General features: G+C 53.7%; 2 protein-coding genes across 7 annotated transcripts in view; one reads left to right on the forward strand and one right to left on the reverse strand.

Moving 5' to 3' along the window:
- On the forward strand, positions 1-21,886 carry LOC106981408 (multidrug and toxin extrusion protein 2). The gene is made up of 17 exons (XM_053212793.1): positions 1-317; positions 1,295-1,396; positions 1,659-1,727; positions 2,479-2,627; positions 3,384-3,426; positions 6,427-6,471; positions 6,705-6,802; positions 7,233-7,330; positions 8,316-8,429; positions 9,159-9,274; positions 10,442-10,550; positions 11,422-11,497; positions 11,921-11,990; positions 16,270-16,402; positions 16,475-16,569; positions 17,476-17,569; positions 18,539-21,886. Exons 1-17 carry the CDS (start codon positions 123-125, stop codon positions 18,757-18,759), a joined length of 1,827 nt encoding a protein of 608 aa, XP_053068768.1. The 5' UTR covers positions 1-122; the 3' UTR covers positions 18,760-21,886.
- Positions 21,030-24,890, reverse strand: part of ALDH3A2 (aldehyde dehydrogenase 3 family member A2) — a 22,315-nt gene continuing 18,454 nt past the window's right edge. For 3 of the 6 annotated variants that reach the window (XM_027047610.2, XM_027047611.2, XM_053212792.1), the window contains 2 exons: positions 24,163-24,237; positions 21,030-22,124 (listed from right to left, as the gene is read on the reverse strand). In XM_027047610.2, coding sequence (XP_026903411.1) covers positions 22,110-22,124; positions 24,163-24,237 — 90 coding nt within the window. In that variant the 3' untranslated portion in view covers positions 21,030-22,109. Of the gene's footprint in view, positions 22,125-24,162; positions 24,287-24,338; positions 24,381-24,890 lie in introns of those variants that run through there. The other 3 variants (XM_027047612.2, XM_027047613.2, XM_053212791.1) reach the window with 3 other exon arrangements.

A 24,890-nucleotide genomic window follows, 5' to 3' on the forward strand; every position in this document is an offset into this window, starting at 1 on the left:
TGCCCAGGACTCTATCCTGTCCCCCTCTGGTGGCAGAACCCAGGGACGCTGGGCTTGTGTGATAGGCTGCCGCAGCGGCCCCTCCTCCTGCCCCTTACTCATTAGCCAGGCTGCAAAGTAGCATGGGCTTGGCTGGGCAAGGCTGGCTTCAGGAGCGCTCAGGCATGCAGGGTGGCCGGCAGCCCAGTCTTGAACTGGACAGCGTTCGGGACATGGTCACCCCAGACCGAGGGGGCTGTTGCCCTGCCCTCCGCAGGCTGGTCCCTGTCGGCTTTGGGGCCGAGGTGTGGACGCTCTTTGCCCTTTCCGGACCCCTGGTAAGTAGACGATGTGAGGGGCAGGCAGTAAGGCCGGCTGCAGCTGCCGTCCAGGTATGACAGGGCTACGCCAGGAGCCGCTCACACCTGTCCCCAGGAACTGCCCACATTGACCATGTCCAGACTGCACCCGAGGTCACCGCCCACAGCAGGTGACTACAGGACAGCCGTCCCTGGACAGGTGCATGGTGTGGCAATGGGGCCTGACCACAAAGACGAATCAATATGGGCACCCCATAAAAGCTGCAGATACAATGCGGGGCGCCTGTGTGGCTCAGTCAGCCAAGCGTCCGACTTCGGCTCGGGTTGTGATCGCACGGTTCGGGAGTTCAAGCCCCGCATCGGGCTCCGTGCTACCAGCTCGGGCCTGGAAGCTGCTTTGGATTCTGTGTCTCCCTCGTTTTCTGCCCCTCCCCCGCTCGCACTCTGTCTCTCTCTGTCTCTCAAAAATAAGCGAACGTTTAAGAAATGATTCAGAAAAAGAAGAAAGTCAGTCATCTACTCCCCCAACCAGGACACAGCCACTGCCAAGATTTGGGTGTATTTTATTCCACGCCTACCTTTTTGCGTGTATGTGACCTGACCAAATGATGATAACATCGGTAGAGTGTTGGATGCTTGAATCAAACTCTCTGGGCTCCAGGCTCTGTGTGTTGCTGAGTGCTTCTTGTGCATTCCTGCACTTTCAGGCAGGGAAACCGGAGCCTGGAGGTTAACCACAGAGGTTAACACAGCTGCTGACGCCAGGACAGGAGCAAGACTCGGGTCACCTGACTTCCAGCCCCGATCGCTGTGTCTGGCTCAGCCACAATGCCAGCTTCCTTGGGACGGGGGATTGGCCCCAGGGCCTTGTGGTTTTCTGTTTTGTTTTGTTTCGTTTGCAGGGTTTCTGGTGTGAGGCCCCCCACAGGACCTGGAGAAGCCTCTGTGTGGGGCTGGGCTGTACAGGGCCCTTGAGCCTGGCTGCTTTTCTCTAGTTCTTGTTCCAGGTGCTGACCTTCATGATCCACATTGTGAGCTCGGTGTTTTGTGGGCACCTGGGCAAGGTGGAGCTGGCGTCAGTGACCCTCTCGGTGGCCGTGAGTATAGCTCCCTGCTCCGTTCCGCCCCCAGAAGACAGCACGAGGGCTGACAGCTGCATTCAGAGCTGGGACCTGGGGGGCCTCGCCCAACGGCACACGGCACACGCAGGCCGGGCCTGGCCAGGAGGGGGCAGTGTCTCTGACTCAGCTGCAGGTCAGAGCTGCTGGTGGGTGGCCTCCCCCAGATGGAGGGTCCCCTCCCAGGGTCCCCTCCTTGGGCCCTGACAAGCCCTGTGTTTTCTCCTGTGTGTGGCTCCAGTTTGTCAATGTCTGTGGAATTTCCATAGGAATAGGCTTGTCCTCAGCCTGTGACACCTTGATGTCCCAGGTAGGTGTGCCTTTTGGAGTCGGGCGATGGGGTGCCCATCAAACAGGCGGGGGGGGGGGGGGGGGAGGGGCGGGGCACGGCTGGTCCCGGCCTGCCTGCAAGGATTGTGTGCCATCAGGGAATTAGACCCTTCATTTTGAAAGAGTCTGAGCAGACGGGCTAGAGAGCCATGGAGGGAATGGGCCAGAAGCAGTTCCCTGACCTCACGTGTCAAATGCTGAGGGTGCACAGAGCAGACCCTCCTGCCCCCGGGGTGGGGGGTGGGGGTGCCACAGCCCAGCGGGGCTCAGCTTTCCTGGGGGGGTGGGGGGGTCTGGACTCACAGTGGGCCCAGGGACCTGGGCTTGGTCCTGGCTGCCACTTACCAGCATGGAGACTTGACAATGTTTTCAGAGCTTCCCTGAGAATAACGCCTTCCTACTTAGGCACTTTTGAAGAACCAGGGACAACGGGTAGACAGAGCCTGGCGTGGAGCTAGTGCTCAGCAAATAACCGCTATTATGATTCTACGAGCGGGCTGAGCCCCTGCAGAGGAAGCCCCCCCCCGCCTGCCCCCCCCCAACCATGCTGCGATCAAAGGGGGCCAAATGCCTGCTACCGAGGTGTTGACGGGTGCCTGTCGTGTCCTGGGTCTGTCCCCACGGCACCAGCACTGGCTAGGAGGTTGATGCCCTGGCTGGGCTCACCCAGGGGACAGACGGAAGGTACTGAAGGTGTGAGCAGCTTGACCCAGGGATGGGCTCTTTTGCAGAGCTTCGGGAGCCCCAACAAGAAGCACGTGGGGGTCATCCTGCAAAGGAGCACCCTGGTGATGCTTCTCTGCTGCCTCCCCTGCTGGGCACTCTTCCTCAACACCCACAACATCCTGCTTCTCTTCAGGCAGGACCCAGCCGTGTCCAGGTACTGCTTGGCTTCTGCCGGGAACCCGGGGAGGGACCCCCCCCCACCCCCCCCGCCCCCCCCACCCCCCCCCGCCCCCCCCAACCCCCCCAACCATGCTGCCAAAGAAGCCATGCCCTAGGCCCCCGTGCTTCTCTGGGTCACAAGCCGTCACAAGTGCAGCTCCTATGGGGAAGGTTCTTGGTTTTTGGACTCTCCCGCCCGGCATGCGATTCCAGCTGTGACCAGCAGGGGGAGGATACAGGGCCAGTTTTAATTCAGGAGGAAAGGCAGAAAAATGGATGGGATTTGCCTGTCCCAGCAGGTAGCTGGGGCTTCCCAGATGCTTTTGGAGACTTGAAGTATGCACTACACCGTCTTCCAAAAAAGAGACAGAAGGGCTGAACCAAGTTCAGATGAATCACACCGTTTGTCAGTAATCTTAGAAATGTCCCCTCGTGGGAATAGTGTGTTCATTTTATAGGATGGGCAAGTCATTTGCTTATTTTTTTTAAGTTTATTTCTATTTATTATTTATTTTGAGAGAGAGAGAGAGAGAGAGAGAGAGAGAGAGAGAAGAGAGCACAGGAGGGGGCAGAGAGAGAGAATCCCAAGCAGGCTCCACACTGTCAGCATGGAGCCCCCACACGGGGCTCGAACTCACAAACTGAGATCATGACCTGAGCTGAAACCAAGAGTTGGACGTTTAACCAACTGAGCCACCCAGGTGCCCCGGGCACAGCCTGGTCAGTTCCGGAGCTTCTGTTTCCTTCGCAGGTTAACTCAAGAGTACGTGCTCATTTTCATCCCAGCACTTCCGGTAAGTGTCACTGTCCACGGAGCTGGGAGGACGGTGGACTTCCACCCCGCTAAACCCCGGCTTTTTTCTTTGCCGCGCCACGTGCTGGGGAAGCCCGTGAGCCCGCAGCGACTTTCCGCTGTGCCGCTGAGGCTGGCCGAAGGGACAGCAGAATTGCAGTCCCATTCCGTCCACGCAGATTGGACTTTCAAGACGTAGCATGGCATGTCTTTTGATGAGAAAACCATTCACTGGAGAAATTGTGGGAAGCGTGGGAAAGAAAACATTTTAATCGCTTCTTAATCCTGCCACCCAGAGAGACTCTAGGGTCAGATCCCTTCCCAGGATTATTTCTGCGCGTGGACGTGTGGGTTCAAACACACATACACGTGTCCGGTTTGAAAGAGGGTCAATGTGCGTAATATTGTGTTATTACCTGCTTTTCCCCTGATATTAGTCTCTCGATACGATTAAATAGCCTCCCACAGTATCCATTTCGGAGGCTATGCACTATCCTACAGTGTCATGATTTATCAGCCAATCCTAATTTGTCAGGTATTCAGGTTGTTTCCAATATTCACTATCGGAAAGAAGATCGTGCTAAGCGTTCTTATAGAAAAGTCTTTGTATCTGTAACGATTCCCTTCAGGCGCATCATGGGAATTGGTGTTGTTCTGTCGATGGCTTCTGATACCAACTTGTACAGATTTTACCCCCACTAGCAACACTCTTGTCAGTGTACTATTATTCAAATATTTTTCGCGGGGCGCTTGGGTGGCTCAGTTGGTTGAATGTCCGACTTCGGCTCAGGTCGTGATCTCACATTCGTGGATTCAAACCCCACGTGGGGCTCTTTGCTGACAGCTTGGAACCTGGAGCCTGCTTCAGGTTCTGTGTCTCCCTCTCCCTGCCCCTCCCTCACTTGCTCTGTTTCTCTCTCTCTCAAATAGAAACATTAGAAAAAACAATTTTTTTTAAATTTTTTCCCAACTAGAAAGTTTTCACATGCGTGTTATTGTTAATGAACCTTTTTTTCAGGTATTTTTTTCATCATTTTGTTTTTCTTCTGAGAACTGTCCAGACCCTTTTTTAGTGGGTTAATCTTTTCCTAATTATTATAAGTCTTGTTAACTAGTATCTTAACCCTTTGCCTGTTAATTTTTTTTTTAAGTTGGTCACTTGCCTTCTAATTTTTTGATATTTTTGACCTAAAGAATTAAAAAAACAATTTTTTTGAAGTTTATTTATTTGAGAGAGACAGAGCAAGCAGGGCAGGGGCAGAGACAGAATCCCAAGGAGGCACCACACGGTCAGCTCAGAGCCCCATGTGGGGCTCGAACCCATGAACCGTGAGATCATGCCCCGGGGCGGAAACCAAGAATCTGATGTTTATCCGACTGAGCCCCCCAGGCGCCCCTTGACCTCAGGAATTTTTAATGTATATGTAACAGACCCATAAATCCCATTCTTTATGAAGTCTTTGATGAACTTAAAACCACTTAACCCATTGCAAGATTATATAAACATTTTGCCCATATTTTCTTTGAGCCCTCTCGTGGCTTTTATTTTTACACTTAAGATTCTAATCTACCTAACACACTTATAACTAAGACTAATTATTGCCTGTTCTCCCCTTTCTCCACTAATTCGTTAAATCCCAGCTAAGCAATGCATCTAGTCAGGTCAGTTTCTGAGATTTCTCACCTGACCCCGTGGCCTGTATGTCTGCTCTGGAATCCATTGCTACTCTATTTGATTTCTTGAATCAGTGACACGTGTCACTGAATGTCACTGAGTGACACTCAGTGACACGTGTCACTAGCTGGCAGTGTTGTGTCTTTGGAACAACAGCTCCCCTTTACCCTCTATGACACCAGGGGGTGGGGTGCTGGAGGACCCATCAGGGAAGGGTGAAGGTGGGGTGCTTTAAAGCACGCCAAGGCCTGGCAGGAGGAACCCCGGCCGCACCTGCCTGCCTGAGAGGCCAGTGCCATGACCTCTCTGGGGTCTGGTCAGGTCCAGATTTCCGTTGTATTATGGAAACCACCTGCAAAGGCCAGTCTGTCTCCTCCAAGGGTTTGCTAGAGCACACACTTCAGCCCTTCAGACCAAGGTGATGGTATCTTGCCAAACAGGGCCACCGGGGCTGGGTCAGGGGAGAAACCTCCTAGAGCGTCAAAACTGTGGCAACGCCTTTACCAACTAAAGCAAGTCCTTGCCTTAAAATGCTGCTGTAAAACTTACCAGTAAAGTAATAATAAAAATGACAAACAGGCAGTCTGTTCCAGCTCATGCTCTTAAGCCCCGTGCTATACTGAGGAGAAGCAGAAGGGAAAGGGAAGCAAAGGGAAGCAAAGGGAAGGGGTGGGGTAGCAGGGCGCAGGCCCTGGGCCAGGCTTTGGCAGAGGACAGAAATGGCAGGGGCAGCACCCCTAACACGCACACACTGACACGCAGGCCCTCTCTGTCCTCCACGGACAGGAAAGGTCCTGCCACCCCACGGGGGCTTGAACCCCCTCAGCAGGGCCTACCGGTGGCCACACTGCTGGGTCCCCATCTCCCTGCCCAGCCCAAGGCCTCTCCCTCCAGATTCTTGGTTCCAGCAGCCAGAGCCAGGCTCAAGGGCGGTCACAACCCGTGGATTTGGACTCTGATGGGCCCTTCTGTGCATGGGCCCCTGGGTGGCCTTCCTGAGCTGATGCAAGGTCCGAGCCGGCAGCAAGGAGGCCTGTTAGGCGCTGGGCCTCTTACACAAGCCTTGTGAGAGCCAACGCTGCTTGCGTATCTCGTCTGCGGTGGAGCCCGAGCCTTGAGGGGGCCTCTCCCCATAGGCAGGGCCAGAGTGCACCTGAGATGCTAAGTGGGCTTCTTGGGGTCCCAGACCTATTTGGATGAAATAACTGCCCCTCACTCAGGTACCAGGGAAATACCTCCTGATGTTCATCATGTGCTTGTTTGTTTTGCTTTTTTGGTAGTCGTTGTTTATGTGTGTGTCTGGTTTTTTGTTTTTATTTTACACAGGCGTTTTTTCTTTACAGCCTGCTGGCAAAATATTTGCAAAATCAGGTACGGGTCCCTGGCCAGAGGGGCGACCCCTGCCCCAACACACTGCCCCATTCCAGTGAGAAGGGGTGCCTGGGGCTTTTCCCCTTTCGGCACCCTCTGTGAACCTACTGACCAAGGCCCAGTAAGGAGCCGCGTGTCCCCAGCCTCTTGCCAACCCCTGGACGTCCCCGGGCTTGTCCACACCCCCTGGCCCTGCCCCCCGCCCCAGCAAGGCCAGTGTTTGTTTATTTCAGGGAATCGTCTGGCCCCAAGTCCTCAGTGGCATTGTGGGCAACTGTATCAATGGCTTGGGCAACTACATCCTGGTTTCTGTGCTGAGCCTGGGGGTCAGGTGAGCACCGGGACCACTGGGCTGCAGGGGCCCACCAGGCACCCCACCCCTGACGGGGGCAGGTCAGTTGCCATCCCTGCCTTGCCAAAAGGGCAGAGGCTGCCCCTGCCGTCCAGAAGTGGGGTGTCATGAGGAATTGGGGGCCCTGCTGGTCCCTCAAGTTCTGGGGGACTCCCCACCAAGGAGACAAGGAGAGGAGCCCTCCTCATCCCTGCCCCAGCCCCCCAGGAGAGGCCGAGCGTTGGGACCTGGCAGGGGGACTCAGGGACACTGTACTAAGGTTCCTGGGTGTGGCTGATCTCTGGATGGGGGTGCTGGCTGCCCATGCCTGGGCCCCCTTCCCTTCCATGCTGGCTTCAGGGGAGAAGTCCCCTGCCCCCAGGGCCAGAGTCGGCCCCTGGCCCCAGCTCAGCTCTCTCTCCTTTCCCAGGGGCTCTGCTTACGCCAACACTATCTCCCACATCCTGCAGACCATCTTCCTCTTTCTCTACATTGTGCTGAAGAAGCTACACCTGGAGACGTGGTCAGGTGTGGGGGCCACCCTGCCTTTGGGGGGCTGAGCAGACCAGCAGCAGGCAGGACCCCGGCTCGGGCATGGGGTGTTCACTTGGCAGGTGGATGGAAGGCCCAGTGGGAGCCCCTTTGGAGGAGCCTTGTCTCGGGCTTGCCTCCACTTCCCTTCAGGGGCTCCTTCCCCTTTGCTCTACCCTTCAGCACCCCTACCCCCAAAGGCCCAGGTGTCCCCCATCCAATGTGATACGGTGCAGAGCCCTGCTGGGGACAGCCCCCAGGGGGCTCTCTGGCCAGCTCCCTGATCGCAGGTAAAACCCTAGGTGTCAGCAGTGGGCCGAGTGCTCGACATTTCCGATCCCCAGTTACTCCACACCACCTTATAATCCTCATTTTACTTACCTGGAGGAGATGGAGTGAGGGTAAACAATTTGCTCAAAACGCCAGAGGCGGCGCCCGGTGGGGCTGGACTCGAACCCGTGCCCATGTACTCCCGGTTCTGAGCTTTCCTGCCTCCTGAAAGCTAACTCTGTAGATTTCGGGGTCCGCTTTCGGGCATTTGTGGACCAGCCCCTCCGGACGGGGCCTCATTCACAGGGCAGGGAGTCCTGTATGGCCACTCTGCTCTCCCTGTCCGCAAGGCCCTATCTGCCCCGAGAATCCAATCCTTTGACCTTGACCTCATGCCATCCTCCCAGCAACCCCTCTGGGGCGTCTGGGCAAAGAACTCAGATTTTCAGAGGAGGGAATGGAGGCCAGAAAGAGCAGGGTAGTTGCCCAAGATCTCGTGGTGTCACGGGTGGAGCGGGCGACCTTCACCCACGCCTGAGGCTCCCATCCCGAGCCACCCCGTGGTGCACCTTGGGCAAAACACAGGAGGCCTGGGCTTGCGGAGCTGAGCCCGGGAGTGGGCGGAGCCAAGGGCGGGCAGGGGCTCCGGGCAGTGGGTGCGCGTGCGCGATGGGCTCCCTGCGCCGCGCTCCAGCGGGGCTTCTGTTCCCAGGCTGGTCCGGCCAGTGCCTGCAGGACTGGGGCCCTTTCTTCTCTCTGGCTGTTCCCAGCATGCTCATGGTGTGCATGGAGTGGTGGGCCTACGAGATCGGGAGCTTCCTCATGGGTATGTAGAGGAGCGCGGCTCGGGGAACCGTGTGGGCAGCCCGGAAGCCCCCTCTCCGGATGAGTGGTTTGGCGGCCTCGGCCAGGTCGGGGCTGTTGCTCTCTCCAGGTTGTGCGCTCCCAGAAGGTAGGCCTGGGCTTTTCATGTCAGGAACCCAGCATGGCTCTGGGCCTGGTCCTGGGCAGGTGTTGGAGTCAGTGGAGGAAGCGAGGGACGGAACCAACGTGGGTGTGAGCGTGCAGGGGCCAGGCAGGCGTGGGGGGGCTCTCACCTGACGCGCCTGTGCTCCCCGGAGCACCCCGTGCAGAGTCCACGCAGCCCAGGAATCGCAAGGCCCTGTGAGAGAATGGCCCTGAGAGAGCACCTGGTCCAACCCTTGCCCCTCATTTACAGATAGGTAAACTGAGCCCCAAGAACAAGAGACTGCCTGGAGTCCCAGTGGCAGCGCTGGGACCCAAACTGGGGTCTCCTGATCTTGGTCCAGGTCTCTTTTCTCTCCATATGCCATGTACACCAAGGACTTTCAACTTGAAAGTCAAACCATACCGGGAATGAACAGCCCGTAAGAAATTCCACCACAGCTGGGTGGGATTTTCCTGCCAGGCTGAAGGCCAAACGGGAACGTTTTCTGTTGCAAAGCTGCCCTTGGAAGTCATTTGCCCCTTGGCCTCCAAAGCAGAGGGGAGTCCTGTTCCGTGTCCGTGAGCTCACCGTGTGTCCCTTCCGCAGGCCTGCTCAGCGTACTGGACCTCTCCGGCCAGGCCATCATCTACGAATTGGCCACCGCAGTCTACACGGCGAGTATCTTATGGCGGTACCTTCCGCACGCCCTCCATGCCGGCCCGGCCCCGCTGACGGCCTGGGGTGTCACAGAAGAGGGGCAGGCTGTCCCCCTAAAGGCCATCTCTCTCTCAGATGACCTCCTTGTGCCCATTAGGTCCGGGCCCTGCCAGACACACACAGGTGGCCCCCAGCTGCTCCACAGAGAGTAATACTGAACTCCCATGATGTTAGAATTTTTAAATTAATTAGTGCCACTTAAAAACGGGAATATTTCACATCATAACCTGAAGTGTTGCATATTCTTGGAAAACGGGACATTCCGTTTAGTAGCAGGCCCACATTCCTGCAAACCCGAGTCAGCGAGAGCTCGGTGACCGCGTCCCTGGCTGGGGGTTCACTGCTGTCCCCCACCCCCCCACAGCCCCATAGCTCCCTCCTCTTCTTACAGAGACATGAGTTGTCCCATGTTACTGCGTATGCCTCTGCCAGCTTCCTGGGGACATGCAGTCTGAGTTTAAGGAAATGATTCACAAAAGTCTACACTTACAGCACTAAGGTGTAAGGTGCTTAATTTTACAAAGGGTTTTCCCAGAATTTTGTTTTTCTAACAGGGAGCTTTTCTGGCATACTTAAGACCACATTCAACTCTTAAAAATGCACTTACTTACGAGGTTTTGGCAACACATGGATTCTGGTTGCAGGGCCAGTCTGCCTGTGATTTGTTTTTTAATTTTTTTTTTAATGTTTATTTATTTTTGAGAGAGACAGAATGTGAGTGGGGTAGGGGCAGAGAGAGAGGGAGACACAGAATCGGAAGCAGGCTCCAGGCTCCGAGCTGTCAGCACAGAGCCCGACGCGGGGCTCGAACTCACAGACCGCGAGATCATGACCTGGGCCGAAGTCGGCTGCTTAACCGACTGAGCCACCCAGGCGCCCCTGCCTGTGATGTCTGATGGTGCCAGTGGGGGCAGGACTGACGGGCTCGCTGAGGGTGCCCCCACCCCATCTCCCAACCTCAGCTGTGAACGCCCTCTCTCCTCACGCTGCCTTCCTGGGATCCATCCTGTCTTCCTGCTGTCCTCCAGCTGGCCCCCTGATGGAGGGTTAGAGGGCTGTTCCCCCTGGCCCCCTCCGCCGCCCCCAGCACAAGCCTCTTCCTGGCTCAGGATCCAGCCCCTTCCAGGGGCAGGAGGTTGATTCTACTGATGGCCCCTTATCTCTGAACGCAGATTCCCCTGGGGCTCAGCAACGCCGTCTGTGTCCGTGTGGGGATGGCCCTGGGAGCTGCAGATATAGTGCAAGCCAAGCGGTTGGCCAAGTCAGGCATGCTTTGCACAGGTGGGTGGAATCCTCTGGGGGTGGGGGCGGGGCTTGGGAAGTTGGAGCCTGGGGCAGGGGACAAATCTGCAATACCTGGCCCGGAGGAGCCCCAGCTGAATTGACGCCACCCTCCTACCCTCCCCCCGCCCCCTCCCCCACTCCCTCCTCTTCCCCCCCACCAGCAAACCTCTCTTGTCCCGAACTCCTTCCCTGCTGCTGTTCTCGGGTTCTCCAGGGACAGGTCACCAGTTTCCACCTTCATGTGACCCTGTGAAGTCCCCTCCTCCCCAGACTTCTGCCTCCATGTCCAGGGGCCTTCTGCAAATTTGCCTTCCCAGCATCCCCAAGGATCTCAGGACCTGCCCCATCCCACCCGTCGGGACCAACGGATCTTGTGTCCTCCTCCCGGGCTCTGCTTTCTGAGGCTGACAGATTCAGATCAGCTGTGGACACCAGTGGTTCTCAGGCTTTAGACTATCAGAATCATCTGGAAAGATTAGAATCAGATTGGCAGGCCTCCCCCCCCATGGAGTTTCTGATTCAGTAGGTCTGAGATGGGGTCTGAGAACCTCCATTTCTCTTTTTTTTTGTTGTTTATTTATTTTTGAGAGAGACAGACAGAGCATGAGTGGGGGAGGGGCAGAGAGAGAGGGAGACACAGAGTCCGAAGCAGGCTCCAGGCTCCGAGCTGTCAGCACGGAGCCACCCAGGTGCCCCTGAGAACCTCCATTTCTAACAAGTTACTAGGTGATGCTGTTGCTGCTGGTCCTGGAACCCCACTTTGAGAACCACAGGGGGAAAGGCATTTCCTATGCCTTCCTGCCTTGCACTGACCTAAGCTGCTCCTCCAGGGGTTGGGGGCAAATGCTCTTCCTTTGGTCTCTTCCAGGCGGCACCTCGCTGGTTGTGGGCATCGTGCTGAGCACCCTGAAAAATAAACTGGGGCGTATTTTTACAAATGATGAGTAGGTAATCAGTTTTCTTCACTGACTTCTGGGAAATGTCAGAGTGGCTTGCAGCTGGTCCTCAGAGATTCGTCACCTGGCTGGCTCAGCACCAGGTCCAGAGGAAGCAGGACCAGCCTTGACTTTGCTCTTGCTGGGAAGAAGCTAGCATTGATGCTTCTCCCCCCGGACCACGGCCTCCGTCACTTGCTGGTCCGTAGACAGGATGCCGAGGGCAGGCAGTACAACATTGCGGGGCTCTCCTGGAGCTTAGGGCTCCATGCAGAAACTTAGGGCTGGGAGTGTCAGGTTTGGGGGGGGGGGGTAAAACTACCTCCGTTCCAATCATTTTTAGGAGGAGGCACAACAGGGAGGGTGTGGGTCTCAAGAATGCAGTGATGTCTTAATGCTCCAAGTGAATGTTCTTTCCGGTTTCTCCCGCAGACAAGTCATTGCCCTGGTGAACAAGGTCTTGCCGATTTATACCGTCTTTCAGCTCTTTGAGGCCATATGTGTGAGTACTGCCCTGATGTGAAGCCTGACTCCCCTGTAGGAGTCCATGCTCATGGCCCCTCCCTGAGGCCTCGTGGGGCTGCGAGGATTAACTCATTCAAACATGTAAAGGGGGATGGGGCGCCTGGGTGGCTCTGTCGGTTAAGTGTCCGACTTCAGCTCAGGTCATGATCTCACAGAGGGTTCGAGCCCCGAGTCCAGCCCTGTGCTGACAGCTCAAAACCTGGAGCCTGCTTCAGATTCTGTGTCTCCCTCTCTCTCTGCCTCTCCCCTGCTCATGCTCTGTCTCTCTCTCTCTCTCTCAAAGATAAACATTAAAAAATAAATAAAAGTTAAAAAACATGTAAAGGGCTAACTCTGTAGTAAGTGTCCAATGTATCTGCTTGGATTAATTCTATTATTCAAAACAATGAATCCCCTCTCTTCTGCAATTCCAACAAGCCAAAAGACGCATGTGGATTTGCAAAAAAACAAAAACAAAACAAAAAAAAAACGCCTGAAAAATCACACCCACATAAACTCACAAATCTTTTTCCCTTCCTCATGCCTCCTCAAGAGCTGAGGCCACAGGCTTTGAGCCATGCCCCTATTGGTCAGACGCTCAACAGCACCATGCTCTGTGAATCAACCCAGAACACAGAGGGGCCTGAGTTTTCTGTGCCTTTGAAATGGGTCATTTCAGAGGAAAGGGTCCCATTTAGTGCAGATGTGGATGATGTGAATTTTAAAGAGCATGACATAAAACAAGAAAACACTGAAGTCTCCTTTTGTTATTTTTTTAATTCATTTATTATTTTGAAAGAATGTGCATGTGCACAAGCGGGGGAGGGGCAGAGAGAGCGATGGGGAGAGAATCCCAAGTGGGGTCCGCATTGTCAGTACGCGGCCTGATGTGGGGCTCGAACTCACGAACCTCAGGATCATGACCTGAGCTGAAATCGGATGCTTAACCGACTGAGCCACCCAGGTGCCCCCAAATCCTCATTTTATTTTTATTTTTTTTAATTTTTAAAATTATGTGTGTTTATTTTGAGAGAGACAGAGTACGAGTGGGGGAGGGGCAGAGAGAAAGGGAGACACAAAATCCGAAGCAGGCTTCAGGCTCCAGGCTCTGACCTGCCAGCACAGAGCCCAATTCAGGACTTGAACGCACGAGCCGTGAGATCATGACCTGAGCGAAGTCGGACGCTTAACTGACTGAGCCACCCAGGCGCCCCTCCCCTTTAAATATTGGACAGAATTCACCAGTGAAGCCATCTGGGCCTGGGTTTCTGTCAGAAGATTTTTAAATTAATTCAATTTATTTATTTGTCTCTTCACTTTCTATTTCTTGAGTTACTTTCAGTAATCTGTGTCTTTCAAGTAACTTATTCACTTCAACTAAATTCGTCTAATTCTCTGGCACCAAGTTGCTAATAGTATTTTCTTATAATCTTTTTCTGTATGGTCAGTAGTAATGTCCCTTCTTTCACACCTGACTTTGGTCATTTGGGTCTTCGCTTTCTTATTTTCTTGGTCTTATTTTACCAACGTCAAATCCTTGGCAAATGTTCATCCTTTTTGTGGATATTATCAAAGACCTAAAATTTTGGGTTTCGTTGATTTTCTGTTGTTTTTTTCTGTCGTCGATTTCAGTAATTTCCCCTGTCATCATTATCGCCATCCTTCTGTTTTATTTAGGTAGAGTTTGCTCTTCCTTGTTTCTTAATGTGGGGTATTAGGCTATGGATTTGAGGCCTTTCTTCTTTTTGGATATAGGCATTTATGGCTGTACGTTTCTAAGCACTGTGGTAGTGGCATCTACTAAATTTGATATGTCGTTTTATTCTTCGTTCAAAATATTTAAAACTTTCTCCTGCTATTTATTCTTTGTGTTAACCAAATATTGGGGGCATGCCCATTTTTCTTTCTTGTCGGCGTCTCTAATTGAATTCTCTTGTGTGGCCTTGCACAGCCCCATCCCAGAGCACGTCAAAGCGTGTGACCTTTCTCTGAGGCCTCTTGTTGTATTTAGGAATTTGCCCGGGCTATTTATTTCTGTGAATCCCGCCTCCTCTACAGCCTGGAGCTGCAAGATCTCTACTCAGTTTTGTTTTCTGGGTTTTTCTCTGTGCTTATCTTAGGCTTAGCTTCCTAGGGGTCCCACCCTTTTGTCCGCATAGCTCAGTGTTGAGGCAGTTGTTGGTCGGAGGTTGTGTTCAAACGCCCGACAGCTCGCGAGGCTTCCGTTCTCTGCCGAAGGATCTGAATGTGCATGTGGGCTGTTTTCGAGTCTGCCCGGCTCTTACTTCCTTCTGGGTTCTTGCGTGTCTCTTCCGTCCACGTGCACAGGCTCCATTGTCCACGACGTGTGGGAGGCTGGGGCCTGCCCTGGTCTCCGCTATGTGCACACACAGCCTGCAGTCAACTTGGAATATATGCGGAACGTATCGAGCTCCCTCTCCCCGCCACCCGGTTGTTTCACCTCCCCGTTAAACCCCTGCCTAGCACACTGGTCCGCCGCCTCTCCCTAACAGACCCAAACCTTCTCAACCGCACAGACTGGTGGGGCCACTGGCCCTTCCTGGGTGCTTGCCTCTGACGTTGTCACCGTGACTCAAAATGCTTTAAAGGGCTTCTCAACCTTGGCACTGTGACATTTCGGGATGGAGAATCCTTGGTTATAAGGGGGCCGCCCTGTGCCCTGTAAGGTGTTTAACAGCATTCAGGGCTTCAACCCTATGCAGCTAGCACTCCTCAGTTGTGACAACCCAAACCATCCCCCGACACTTGCCAAGTGTCCCCTGGAGGGCGAAAGTCGCCCCCGGGGTTGAGATATACTTGTTTAGAGCTCATCAATCATAATTTGGGAGAAGTCTTCTTCTAACCAAAAAATATCTTCTGTGTCAAAATATATAACAGTGGGAAACAAACATGCCATATTCAGAGTTCAAGAGGCACACACCTCCTATCCCGAATGCATTACCTCTTTGCTCAAAAGTGTGAAAGCAAACCACAAAATACTCCACATCCTTCATCTTTTTTTTTTTTTTTTAAGCTTATTTATTTTGAGAGAGAGAGAGAGAGAGCGGGGAAGGGGCAGGGAGAGGGGGAGAGAGAGAGAGAGAATCCCAAGCAGGCTCTGTGCTGCCAGCACGGATCCCAGTGTGGGACTTGAACCCACTAACCACGAGATCATGACCTGAGCCAAAACCAAGAGCCGGATGCTCAACCGACTTGAGGCCCCCCCAGGCGCCCCGCTCCACATCCTTTATCTTAACAAAATGGAAATAACCAAATAGCTATTCGTCAGTAGCACTGACCAAGCATGAGCTGTGCCTGTCGCTCTTTAGTTCATCAGCTCTGAGATCAGGCTGGGAGGATGACCCTAGGAAAATAAAACAGTTAGTGCTTTCTCCAAAGTCGTTCTTGTCCGTGAGCATTATGGGGACAGGAGCAAGCAAGGACTGCGTGTCTCATCTGGAGCAGATGACACCTTTGTTTGCCACGTGCGGTATCCAGAATGATGGCCCCCCCCCAAAGATCTCCACATCCTGATCCCCAGACCTGTGAATGTCAGGTGGCAAAAGGGGACTTTGTAGATGTGATTAAGTGAAAGATCTTGAGATGGGGAGATTATCGTGGATTATCCAGATGACCCAAAGTAATCACAAGGGTTCTCACAGGCAAGAGAGGGAGGGAGACAGAAGGAGACGGAAACACCACGACAGCCGCAGAGGGTGGACCGATGCCACCGCTGTCTGGGGGCCGGGAATGCAGGGCGGCCTGTAGAGGCCAGAAAAGGCAAAGACACACAAATTCTCCGCAGGGGCCTCCAGAAGGAACCCGCCCTGACTAGAGGGCAGTGAGACCCATTTCAGACTCGTAACCTCCAGGACCAGAAACCAGTGCACGTGTCTTGTTCCAAGCCACTAATCTACAGTAATTTGCCACAGCAGCACTGCCAAGGCAACACAACTCTGTGTGACATCAGTCCAGCCTCCGGGGCCAGCTGGTGGTCGGTTTCCAATTTTACCTTGACTTTCTAGAGAAGCAGTCCTAGTGTGGAGGGGAAGACGGGGCCTCTGGAGTTGTGTTCAAGACACAACTACTCTTGTGCAGCCGTGGGCAAGTGACTTGCTCCGACTCGGGTCTCCCCACGGATGGGGACAAGAGCACCATCGTTGGGCTTAGAGTGAAATCAGACCGTGCGACATGAGTGGCTTAGAAGAGAGCCCGCTGCAGGATCCCTGCCGTCAGGCTCACGCCCACCTCTCGCCCCTTTCTGCCTCCCCTCCCAGTGCGTCTATAGCGGAGTTCTGAGAGGAAGCGGCAAGCAGGCCTTTGGAGCCGTCGTGGACATGATCATGTATTATGTCATCGGCCTCCCACTGGGCATTGTTCTGACCTTTGTGGTCAGAATGGGAATCATGGGTATGTGCTGCGAGGGAAAGTGGGGGGAGGCCTGGGAGGACGCTGTCCCCATTTGTCACTTGTCTCCCCCAGGCCTCTGGCTGGGCATGCTGGTCTGCAGCCTCCTGGGAGCTGCTGCGTTTGCTTTCTACACCGCCCGGATGGACTGGAAGCTAGCCGCAGAGGAGGTGAGCGTGCGGAGATGCTCAGAGCACGTCAGGCCTCAGCAGCAGTGACCTGTGGGATGAGCTGGGAGGGCGGGGGGTCACGGAGGGGCCCCCTCAGCCTCAACATCTCCGGGCACCGTAACTGGACCCCAGACAGTGCCAGGATACGGTCTAATTTCAAGGAGAGGCACACACACCAAAAAGCTTCCACGGCCAGCCCAAGCTGCTTGAAACCAAAGCAAAGAGCTCAAACTAGTCTGAACCCGGATGAGCCCCCAAGAGTGTGTGCCCGACTTTGGAAGGGGGAACACCATCACTCTGTCCAACATCTTCTTGGCCATTTTTTTTTCTTTTTCATGTTTATTTTTGAGAGATAGAGCACGAGCAGGGGAAGGGCAGAGAGAGGGAGACACAGAATCAGAAACAGGCTCCAGGCTCTGAGCCATCAGCACAGAGCCTGACACGGGGCTCGAACCCACGAACCGTGAGATCGTGACCTGAGCCGAAATCAGACGCTTAATTGACTGAGCCACCCAGGCGCCCCTTGGCCGAACTTTTTAAACAGGGCAGGCCATGGGGCGCCTGGGTGGCGCAGTCGGTTAAGCGTCCGACTTCAGCCAGGTCACGATCTCGCGGTCCGTGAGTTCGAGCCCCGCGTCAGGCTCTGGGCTGATGGCTCAGAGCCTGGAGCCTGTTTCCGATTCTGTGTCTCCCTCTCTCTCTGCCCCTCCCCCGTTCATGCTCTGTCTCTCTCTGTTCCCAAAAATAAATAAACGTTGAAAAAAAAAAAATTAAAAATAAATAAATAAATAAATAAACAGGGCAGGCCCGCGCCTGCTTCTCAGACACAGTAATGGTGACAGCTCGGTCTGAAGGCAGAGACGGAGGGGGGGTGCACTCTCAAAGACCCCGAATCTGCTCTTTTAGGCCCAGAAACATGCCGGACTGCTGCCGCAGAGCACTGACAGCACGGTGGCCACGGTCCCCCGACCCGGGCCTGCAGAAGCCGTCACCTCTTCAGGTAACGTTGTCGCAGTGCTTCAGCCGGGTGGGCCCCAACGCCAGTGGCAGCCTCTTCCTTGCGTGCCCCGGGCAAGTCCAAGTCCAAGCTGCCGGTCCTCCTCTTGGCACAAACATGGTGTTCTAAGCGCCAGGAAGACGACACCACTCCCTGTGACTCAGAGGCCCCACGTGAAGCACGTCACGTCCTTAGCCTCGTGAGGCAGCCAGCTGTAGCCCCATCCTCGGGTGAGGGAGCCAGGCTGAGAGCTTAGGTCTCTCCCCCGACGATGGTCCCGCAACTGGAAAAGGTGAGATGATCCCAGTGTGGGCCCGTCAGACTCAAGGGCACGTGCTCACCACGGAAGCCCAGCCCGGGCCAGAAGGCCACATCCTGGCCTACGGCAGCTGGGTCTCGGCCGGTCCGCCTGGCTGGACCAGCTGGTGGGGGGGCACTTCCCCTGCCTGCCTCTCTGTACCCCATCAGACAGGCGGGCACCTCTGGTGTATATCCAGCGTGTCTGTGATGCAGCGATGGCCTCGGCCCGAGGCGCAGGGGCCCTCCTGTCCCGGGCTGGTGAGGGGCGCCAGGTCTGGGTATCCACAGCCCAGAGCCCTCACTTATCCGGTGACCTCATCTCCCCCGGGGCCCTGCCGTCGTCAGCGCAGCAGCGAGCTAGCTGACAAACACTCCGGGAGCCTAGAGCGTCACAAGAGACGAAGGTGAGGTCCGACCGTCTGAGCGTTTAAGATGTGCTCCGAAGGCACGTGTGGGAGTGACACGCCATCGTGTGTCATCACAAGGCTCAGACGGGAACGCGCCTCACGTGATCTTACGAGCAGCTTTCTCTCTGCGTCACGCTCGCGTGTTAAGGTGTTTTCCCACATTATTGCACCCAGCGTAACAAAGGCAGCCAGGCTTCCTGGTTCCAAGGCCACAGCGGTCTCCCAGGCCCCCGGCGCCGCTGACTGCTCCCGTTTGCCTCCGCAGTGGCCACGGGTGCCTCTCCTGGCATCACCCTGACAACATATTCAAGGCCCGAGAGCCACCTGGACCTCTTCAGGACTCCGGAGGTGGCCCAGGCCCTTCCAGCGCCGGCCAGCAGATTGTCAGCCAGACAGCTGGCCATCCGCCGCGGGGCCGCCCTGGGGATGGCGTCAGGCACGCTGACGGCCGGGCTGGTCGTCCGGGTCCTGACCACCAGACACTAGCCGAGCGGCTCAGAGACGGAAAGGAGGCCAAGGGTGGCCGCACCCACAGGTCTCCACACCGGTCCCCCTACAACAGCACCCTGGGGATCCAGTGCGGGTGGATGTACACTTTGGACCGCACCTCAAAAACAAAACCTTCAGCCGGCGCCTCGTGTGACGTGATGGTTCTGTCGACCTGGCCTTCTCTGCTCTGCTCTTTAAGAGGACGTCAGCCGACCGGAGAGGGACAATCCTGGGGTTGCTTCAAATCGGGAGATTTCAAATCAAGACACAATTTAAAAAACCAGTTACCCAATTAAAAGCTACATATTTCCTAGGTGAGTCTGCCGCCCCGCCCCCCGTCTGTTCACAAAGCCTTTGAGAAGCTTGGACAAGGGGGCCCATGGGCCCTGCATGGGCAGCCCAGTTCACCACACCCCCCATGTGCCCTGTGCCCCACGTGCCCCACGGGCCCCTGCAGATCCAGGCACTGGCAACCCCGAAGGGGCAGGTGGCCGTCCACAGACCCTTCATTCCATCAGCATTGTGCTGATCACAGACCTTGAGAAACCCTTGTTCTTACAGCAGCGATGGGGTAGAAAGAAGCAAGAGGAGCAAAACCAGATCGATCGCTTGGCCGTGCAGCCTGGGGGTGAATGCAACGCCGACCCAAATTCCAGGCTGCTTCTCTTTGTGGCCTGGGACTGCCGAATATTTTCAGGCTGCACGCTGTCATCCAAAGTGGAGGCAGTCTGGCCTCTGCTGCCACAGTCCCTTAGGCATCAGTGGCTCTACACACGTTCACAAACAAAATGATCAAAGCCAATTAAAAAAAAAAAAAAAGTACACACAGGATGTAATCCCTGTTTGAAGAGTCAACATGAATTCATTTTGTTTTCGGTACCTGGTGACAGTCCGGGCCTCCCGCTCACAGGGAGGAAGAAGCTGATACCCTTGTCCGTGACACTGACACCTTAGTGAGCGTCTGGCGACCAAACAAAACGACTGAGGACGGGGCACAGAGAAGCAATGCTGTCGTTTCCCCAAAGGTGCTCTAAGGTTGAAAAAGGATCTCGAGAAAAGGGTTCCACGGTCAAGGAAGTTTGGGAAACGACCCCCACCAAACGCCACACAGGTTCTACAGGACTCGGATCCTTTGAGATGCTAGTGTGCTTTACAAATCCTGACACACAGGATGGGGTGGTGGGATCAGTTTTTGTGTAAAACCTTATGGAATTAGTGTTCCTGGAGTACTCTTATAGAAACACTTGGTTTAGACTGGCAAATGGGGATAGGAGGGCTTAGCTGGAAAAACCCTAAACTCCACAGGTGCTTTAAAAAATAAAAACCTGTAAGGGACAGAGAAAGCAGAGCTGGAGAAAATCTTCTTGGCTAAGAATTTCAGGGAGAAAGCAGGACTTAAAGTTGATGAATACCACCTCTGAACAGATGAAGGCAAAAAATGGATTTATCCATTGGGGCAAAATTTCCGGCCAAAGAATGGTCTCTATCGGGACATAAGAGGTTCCCCACTAGGAATCTTAAAATTCATGCCACTTTTATCAAATATGACGTATTTATTTTGCAGAACATAGTAGCAGACAAGCCAGTGATTTAGCGTAACTAGAAATCACAGGGCACAATTTAATGTGCTAAACGAAAGCTCCGTATTGAAATTTTGTCTAAGGTATTTCGTGACCGATTATCCTGACATCTTAAACTAGCCTAGTGATTGACACTGCATCCTGTGATGAAGACAGTGAACTTCAGACAGCCTCCCTGGGACAGATTCATTCAAGGCAGCTGATTACACGTTCTCTAAAGTGAATTACATTCTCTCACGTGTTGGGGGGGTGGGGGGGGGCAGGGAGGGTGGAGGCACCGTAGCCAGGAATCACCAATGCTTGGCAGGGAGGCTGCATTCCACAGGGCTCCTTCCCACCCTGGCTGAAGTCCCTCAGGTCTCAGCCATGCTCAGGAGATCCCCTTCCTGTGTCCTCTGTCCCCTTCTCTTCCAGCGGGACGCCGTGGCTTACACAGTCCTTCTCCAAATGTTCCACCATCAGCCCCCCTGAGGCTCTCAAGCTCCACAGTCCAGAATATCCAAGGCCTCTGGCCCGTGACAGGAAATGGCTTTCCACGTTAAGTCCAGAAGGCTGAATTTATTCAAAAAGGGATCTCTCTGAAGTTTAAAAAAGTGAAATTTCTTTGCATTGTGCTACGGAAATAAGAAACTTAAAAGATCTGTCCTTGAAGATCCACTGACTTGAAACTTTTAAGATCCTGAGAGGTTTTTTTTTTTTTCCAACATTTATTTATTTTTGAGAGAGCATGAGTTGGGGAGGGACAGAGAGGGAGACACAGAATGTAAAGTAGGCTCCAGGCTCTGAGCTGTCAGCACAGGGCCCGACACGGGGCTCGAACTCACAAACTGCGAAATTGTGACCTGTGCTGCAGTCAGACGCCCAACCGACTGAGCCACCCAGGCGCCCCTGAGAATAAGTGTTGTTGTAAGTAATTTTATTACAGCATAATAAAAGTGCCAGTTAGGTTTTATAAGATGCAGAATTCTACAACTCCTGCCCAGTAAGAATGACGGGTGATACTTGCATGGAAATTGGCAACTGTCTTCCCTGGAAGCCCTGGGATCTGCGGGAAGTCTTGCGTGGCGTTAGTTACAGAAGGCATCTGCGGATGGCCACAAAAGACTGTCACAAACCAAATACAAGAGAGGGTGGAGAATGGACGGGAAAGGAGGAAGACCACTGGTCAGACAGCACGTTTGACAGGAGGGCTGGCTCCGGAAGGTCAAGTCCTCAAGTCCCAGTGGGTGAGGGACAGGGACCTCCCCCCATCCCCAACACACAGATCCGGTGCCTCAAACCTCAGGCAGGGCTGGGAAGATCTTTCCTCACCTCTGTGGGCTACAGAGGGCTGTTGATAACCCCGGGCAGGGAGGAGCCCCCTGGAAGCTTCACAGAGTGATGGCGGAAGGTGGGGGGGTGGGGGAGTCCTGTGTCCCATGAACTGGAGTAAGAAGTCACTCAACAGGTTCAGAGACTCCTTTTACATCTCCCTGGGAGTCAGCCTAGTACCTTCTCCGTCCCCACCCCACCCCCCACCGCGAGCTGAGGAACACAACGTAAAAGACGTTCTCTGAGTGTACCCCCACAGTGGGGGAAGGCTGGGGGGGGGGGGTCAGACGAAACGGGAAGTTTTATTAATGGTGAGTGGCAATGACTTGCAGGCTTGATTAGGGTGCATTTGCATATTTCCTTCCTATTTTTGGCAGGATTTTAAAATGGTTCGTTAACTATTTAAGAGAGGCATAATTCAGTACAGGCAACTAGGAGGTTGAACAGGATCTTTCTTCAGTAGTATCCCGCCTAGAGAGAGGAGAAAGGAAGCCAGGTTACTCTGCTGCTGCTTTAAAACCCCCACGCAACCGGCCCTGGAACACGAACTCAGTATCGGGACTCTATCAAATGCCTGCTATTTTAAGAGATGCTTGAATGTGCTGTATACAAAAGGTCCCTGTGTCCCTAAGAAGGTAAGCGCAGTCTGGGCTGATAAAAGATTAGGGCCTTCCCTGCAAAGCGACAGTAACAAGGTGGCGACGGAGGCAGTGTTGTCTGTTATCAGTGAGACGACAGCAGGGTTGACACAGGAGTGGAAAACACTCATTTACTATCCTCCTGTTGTGCGTGGGGAGCTGAAGTCTCTACGTGAAGTCTGAAAATGGATCAACACTTTCGTTTCTAAAGTCCAAAGCAGTATTGAATAGAATCCATACCTACTGAGCCCGAAGGAGTTCTGGCAGCCATCTCAAGAGTTTGTCATAGTTCATTTTCAAGGGCCTAATGACATCTATCAATTTTAAACCTTCCATGCTTTTCAACGTTTTAACACCCATACCTCCTGCAAGGCTTTTGGTGGCTTAAGCTTTATAGGAACTTTATTTTGTGTAGACGTGCAGACGTAGACACACACACACACACACACACACACACATCTTTTAAATGTTTTCGGAACACTCCTTTCCACTCTGAGACTGACCTGTTCCCTTTAGACTAATAATCACTACTTTCAATCTCCCATTTAAAAATGTTCCAAGACCATCCTCACTGTGGTAAAGAGAGTTAATGAAATCACATCCAAGCATGTAACAGAATCACAAAGTGCAGAAAAGCCGTTTCAGAAAAAAATGACTGCAGTTGCAATAAATAAAGACTCCTCAAACAAAAGCACAATTTGAGCTTAGAATCACTTACTTAAAATAAGAGGTGATTTGAGAAAGAGGACAGAGAGGCTCAGAGAGAAGCAGCAAAGAGGGAAAGAAAGCCAGATCCTGAGCGGTCTCACACTGAATCCAAAGCGGTGTGGACCACGAACACGTCAGCTCACGGTAATGGGAACTGAGGAGTGCCCTGGGAGATCGCTGTAGGCTGCCCTTGTCCTAGAGACGAGCAAGCCAAGCGAGGCCCCAAGGCGGGCTCAGAAAAGGCCTTGCTCAGAGTCAGAAATCTGTTGATCTCAGAACCAGGAATTAAAGCCACATTTTCTTGTTACCAGGGTCCATGTTTTTACACACTGCTGCCTCTCTAGATCTTATCAGAGAGGCTTGTCCGCCAAACCCTTTTGGGAGTTCACGCGGGCTACCCGGCCTGCCCCCGCCTGCCTGGCCCAGCGCGCTGCGGCAGTGGGAACCTTCCTGGGTTAGAGGGGGAGCACAGTCAGCCTCCGAATTTGCCACGGCGCTACGAAGTTCCATCCCCAGGAAGAAGGTGTGTGTCAGGCTGGGGACTGATGTCCTGGGATCAGAGATGACAGGCAGGTAAGGGCCAGAGAGCCGAGCACACCTGAGACCTCAGGACGATGCGGAGGAAGGAACAGAAAGCCTCCCAGCTGCACACAATGTTTTGATTCGCTCAGTCTGCCACCATGAATTCTAAAGCCAAACTTCTTGTTAAACACCGAAACAACGCAGAACCAAACGGGACTCGGGAGAGTTTTAGAAGATAAGCTTCAAATGATAAAACAGAGCGTTCACTGTGTCCGTGTGCTTCTTACAGATCTGAGCTGGTCAGTGGGCACGTCCTCTGGGAGAGCTGAGTAGATGGGGAGGAGCGGGGAGGAGCTCACGTGACTCCTCTTCTAGAAATGATGCATGCTTCGTCTAGACCTAGCAGGGCCACGTTACCTCCACACGTTTTTTAAGATCCCCGCAAACCACCCCTGCCCTTTCAACGGTATGGGTAAGTTTTGATGCCCTGAGATGCTGGGCCAGGCTCCAAAATGTCTGGAGACAGAGAGGTGAAACACTGGTTCGATAACCCCTAAGCCTGTAGCTATACAGAAACCACTAGAAGAAAACATACCCCCGCCTGGCCCACTTTACAGAGAGAGAAAACAAGCAGTTCCTACCTCACTCTTAACAGACAGAGCTGGGTCCTGAGTTCTGCGGCTCTCATCACTGCTTACTGGACGACAGAGTCTGAACTGCCAGAAATATCAACAGGGCCTTTCTCCTCAGCACAGCTTGGTATTTCTGAGAAAACCCAAACGATTTCAAATGCAACTGGTATTTCCAGTTCCACCAAAGCTGTGACACTCGTTTAAGACAAGCCAACCCCCTTTTTGACCTTGAAACAAAAACACAGACGTGAACAAGCCACCTTCTATTCAGCGCTCGAATCTCGCCTCTTTTCCGAGGCTGCTGACCACGAGTGTTGCCGCTATTTTCAACGCATCTCGTCAGCTGGCTGGCCGGGGGCTCCAGGGACACGGTCGCCCTGCCCTACTCCACCTTAACTTCCAAAATCCTGGCTCTGTTCCCTCAGCCCAAGGATATGCGGACCGCCTCGGGACGCCAGCTCTCAGGAGGGCCGGGCGGTGAGCCCGCGTCTACGATAACTAATCGCCAAAGACAGAACGTATGTGGCAGAGTTAACTTTGGAGGAAACACATTCCACGCCTCGCTCGCCAAAGTTGTCCTACCACTGCTATTGGCCACCGTGCAATTCTCTCCTTTGTCTCCACGGCCTGCTGACCCCAGGCACACTCGAGAACACGACTGACACGGACATGCGGGAGGCAGAAGGATCAGAGGGCTGAACAGCTCAGAATGTGACAAGTTCTATGGGGCCTTAAAC

The sequence above is a fragment of the Acinonyx jubatus genome, chromosome E1 (assembly GCF_027475565.1).
Source record: "Acinonyx jubatus isolate Ajub_Pintada_27869175 chromosome E1, VMU_Ajub_asm_v1.0, whole genome shotgun sequence".
Taxonomy (NCBI): Eukaryota; Metazoa; Chordata; class Mammalia; order Carnivora; family Felidae; genus Acinonyx; species Acinonyx jubatus.

Excerpts from the sequence above, each read along its gene's own strand:
- LOC106981408 (XM_053212793.1), top strand. The coding sequence starts at position 123 with ATGGGCTTGGCTGGGCAAGGCTGGCTTCAGGAGCGCTCAGGCATGCAG. Across the intron at positions 318-1,294 it reads TTGCCCTTTCCGGACCCCTG|TTCTTGTTCCAGGTGCTGAC; the intron begins GTAAGTAGACGA and ends GCTTTTCTCTAG. Across the intron at positions 6,803-7,232 it reads GTGCTGAGCCTGGGGGTCAG|GGGCTCTGCTTACGCCAACA; the intron begins GTGAGCACCGGG and ends CTCCTTTCCCAG.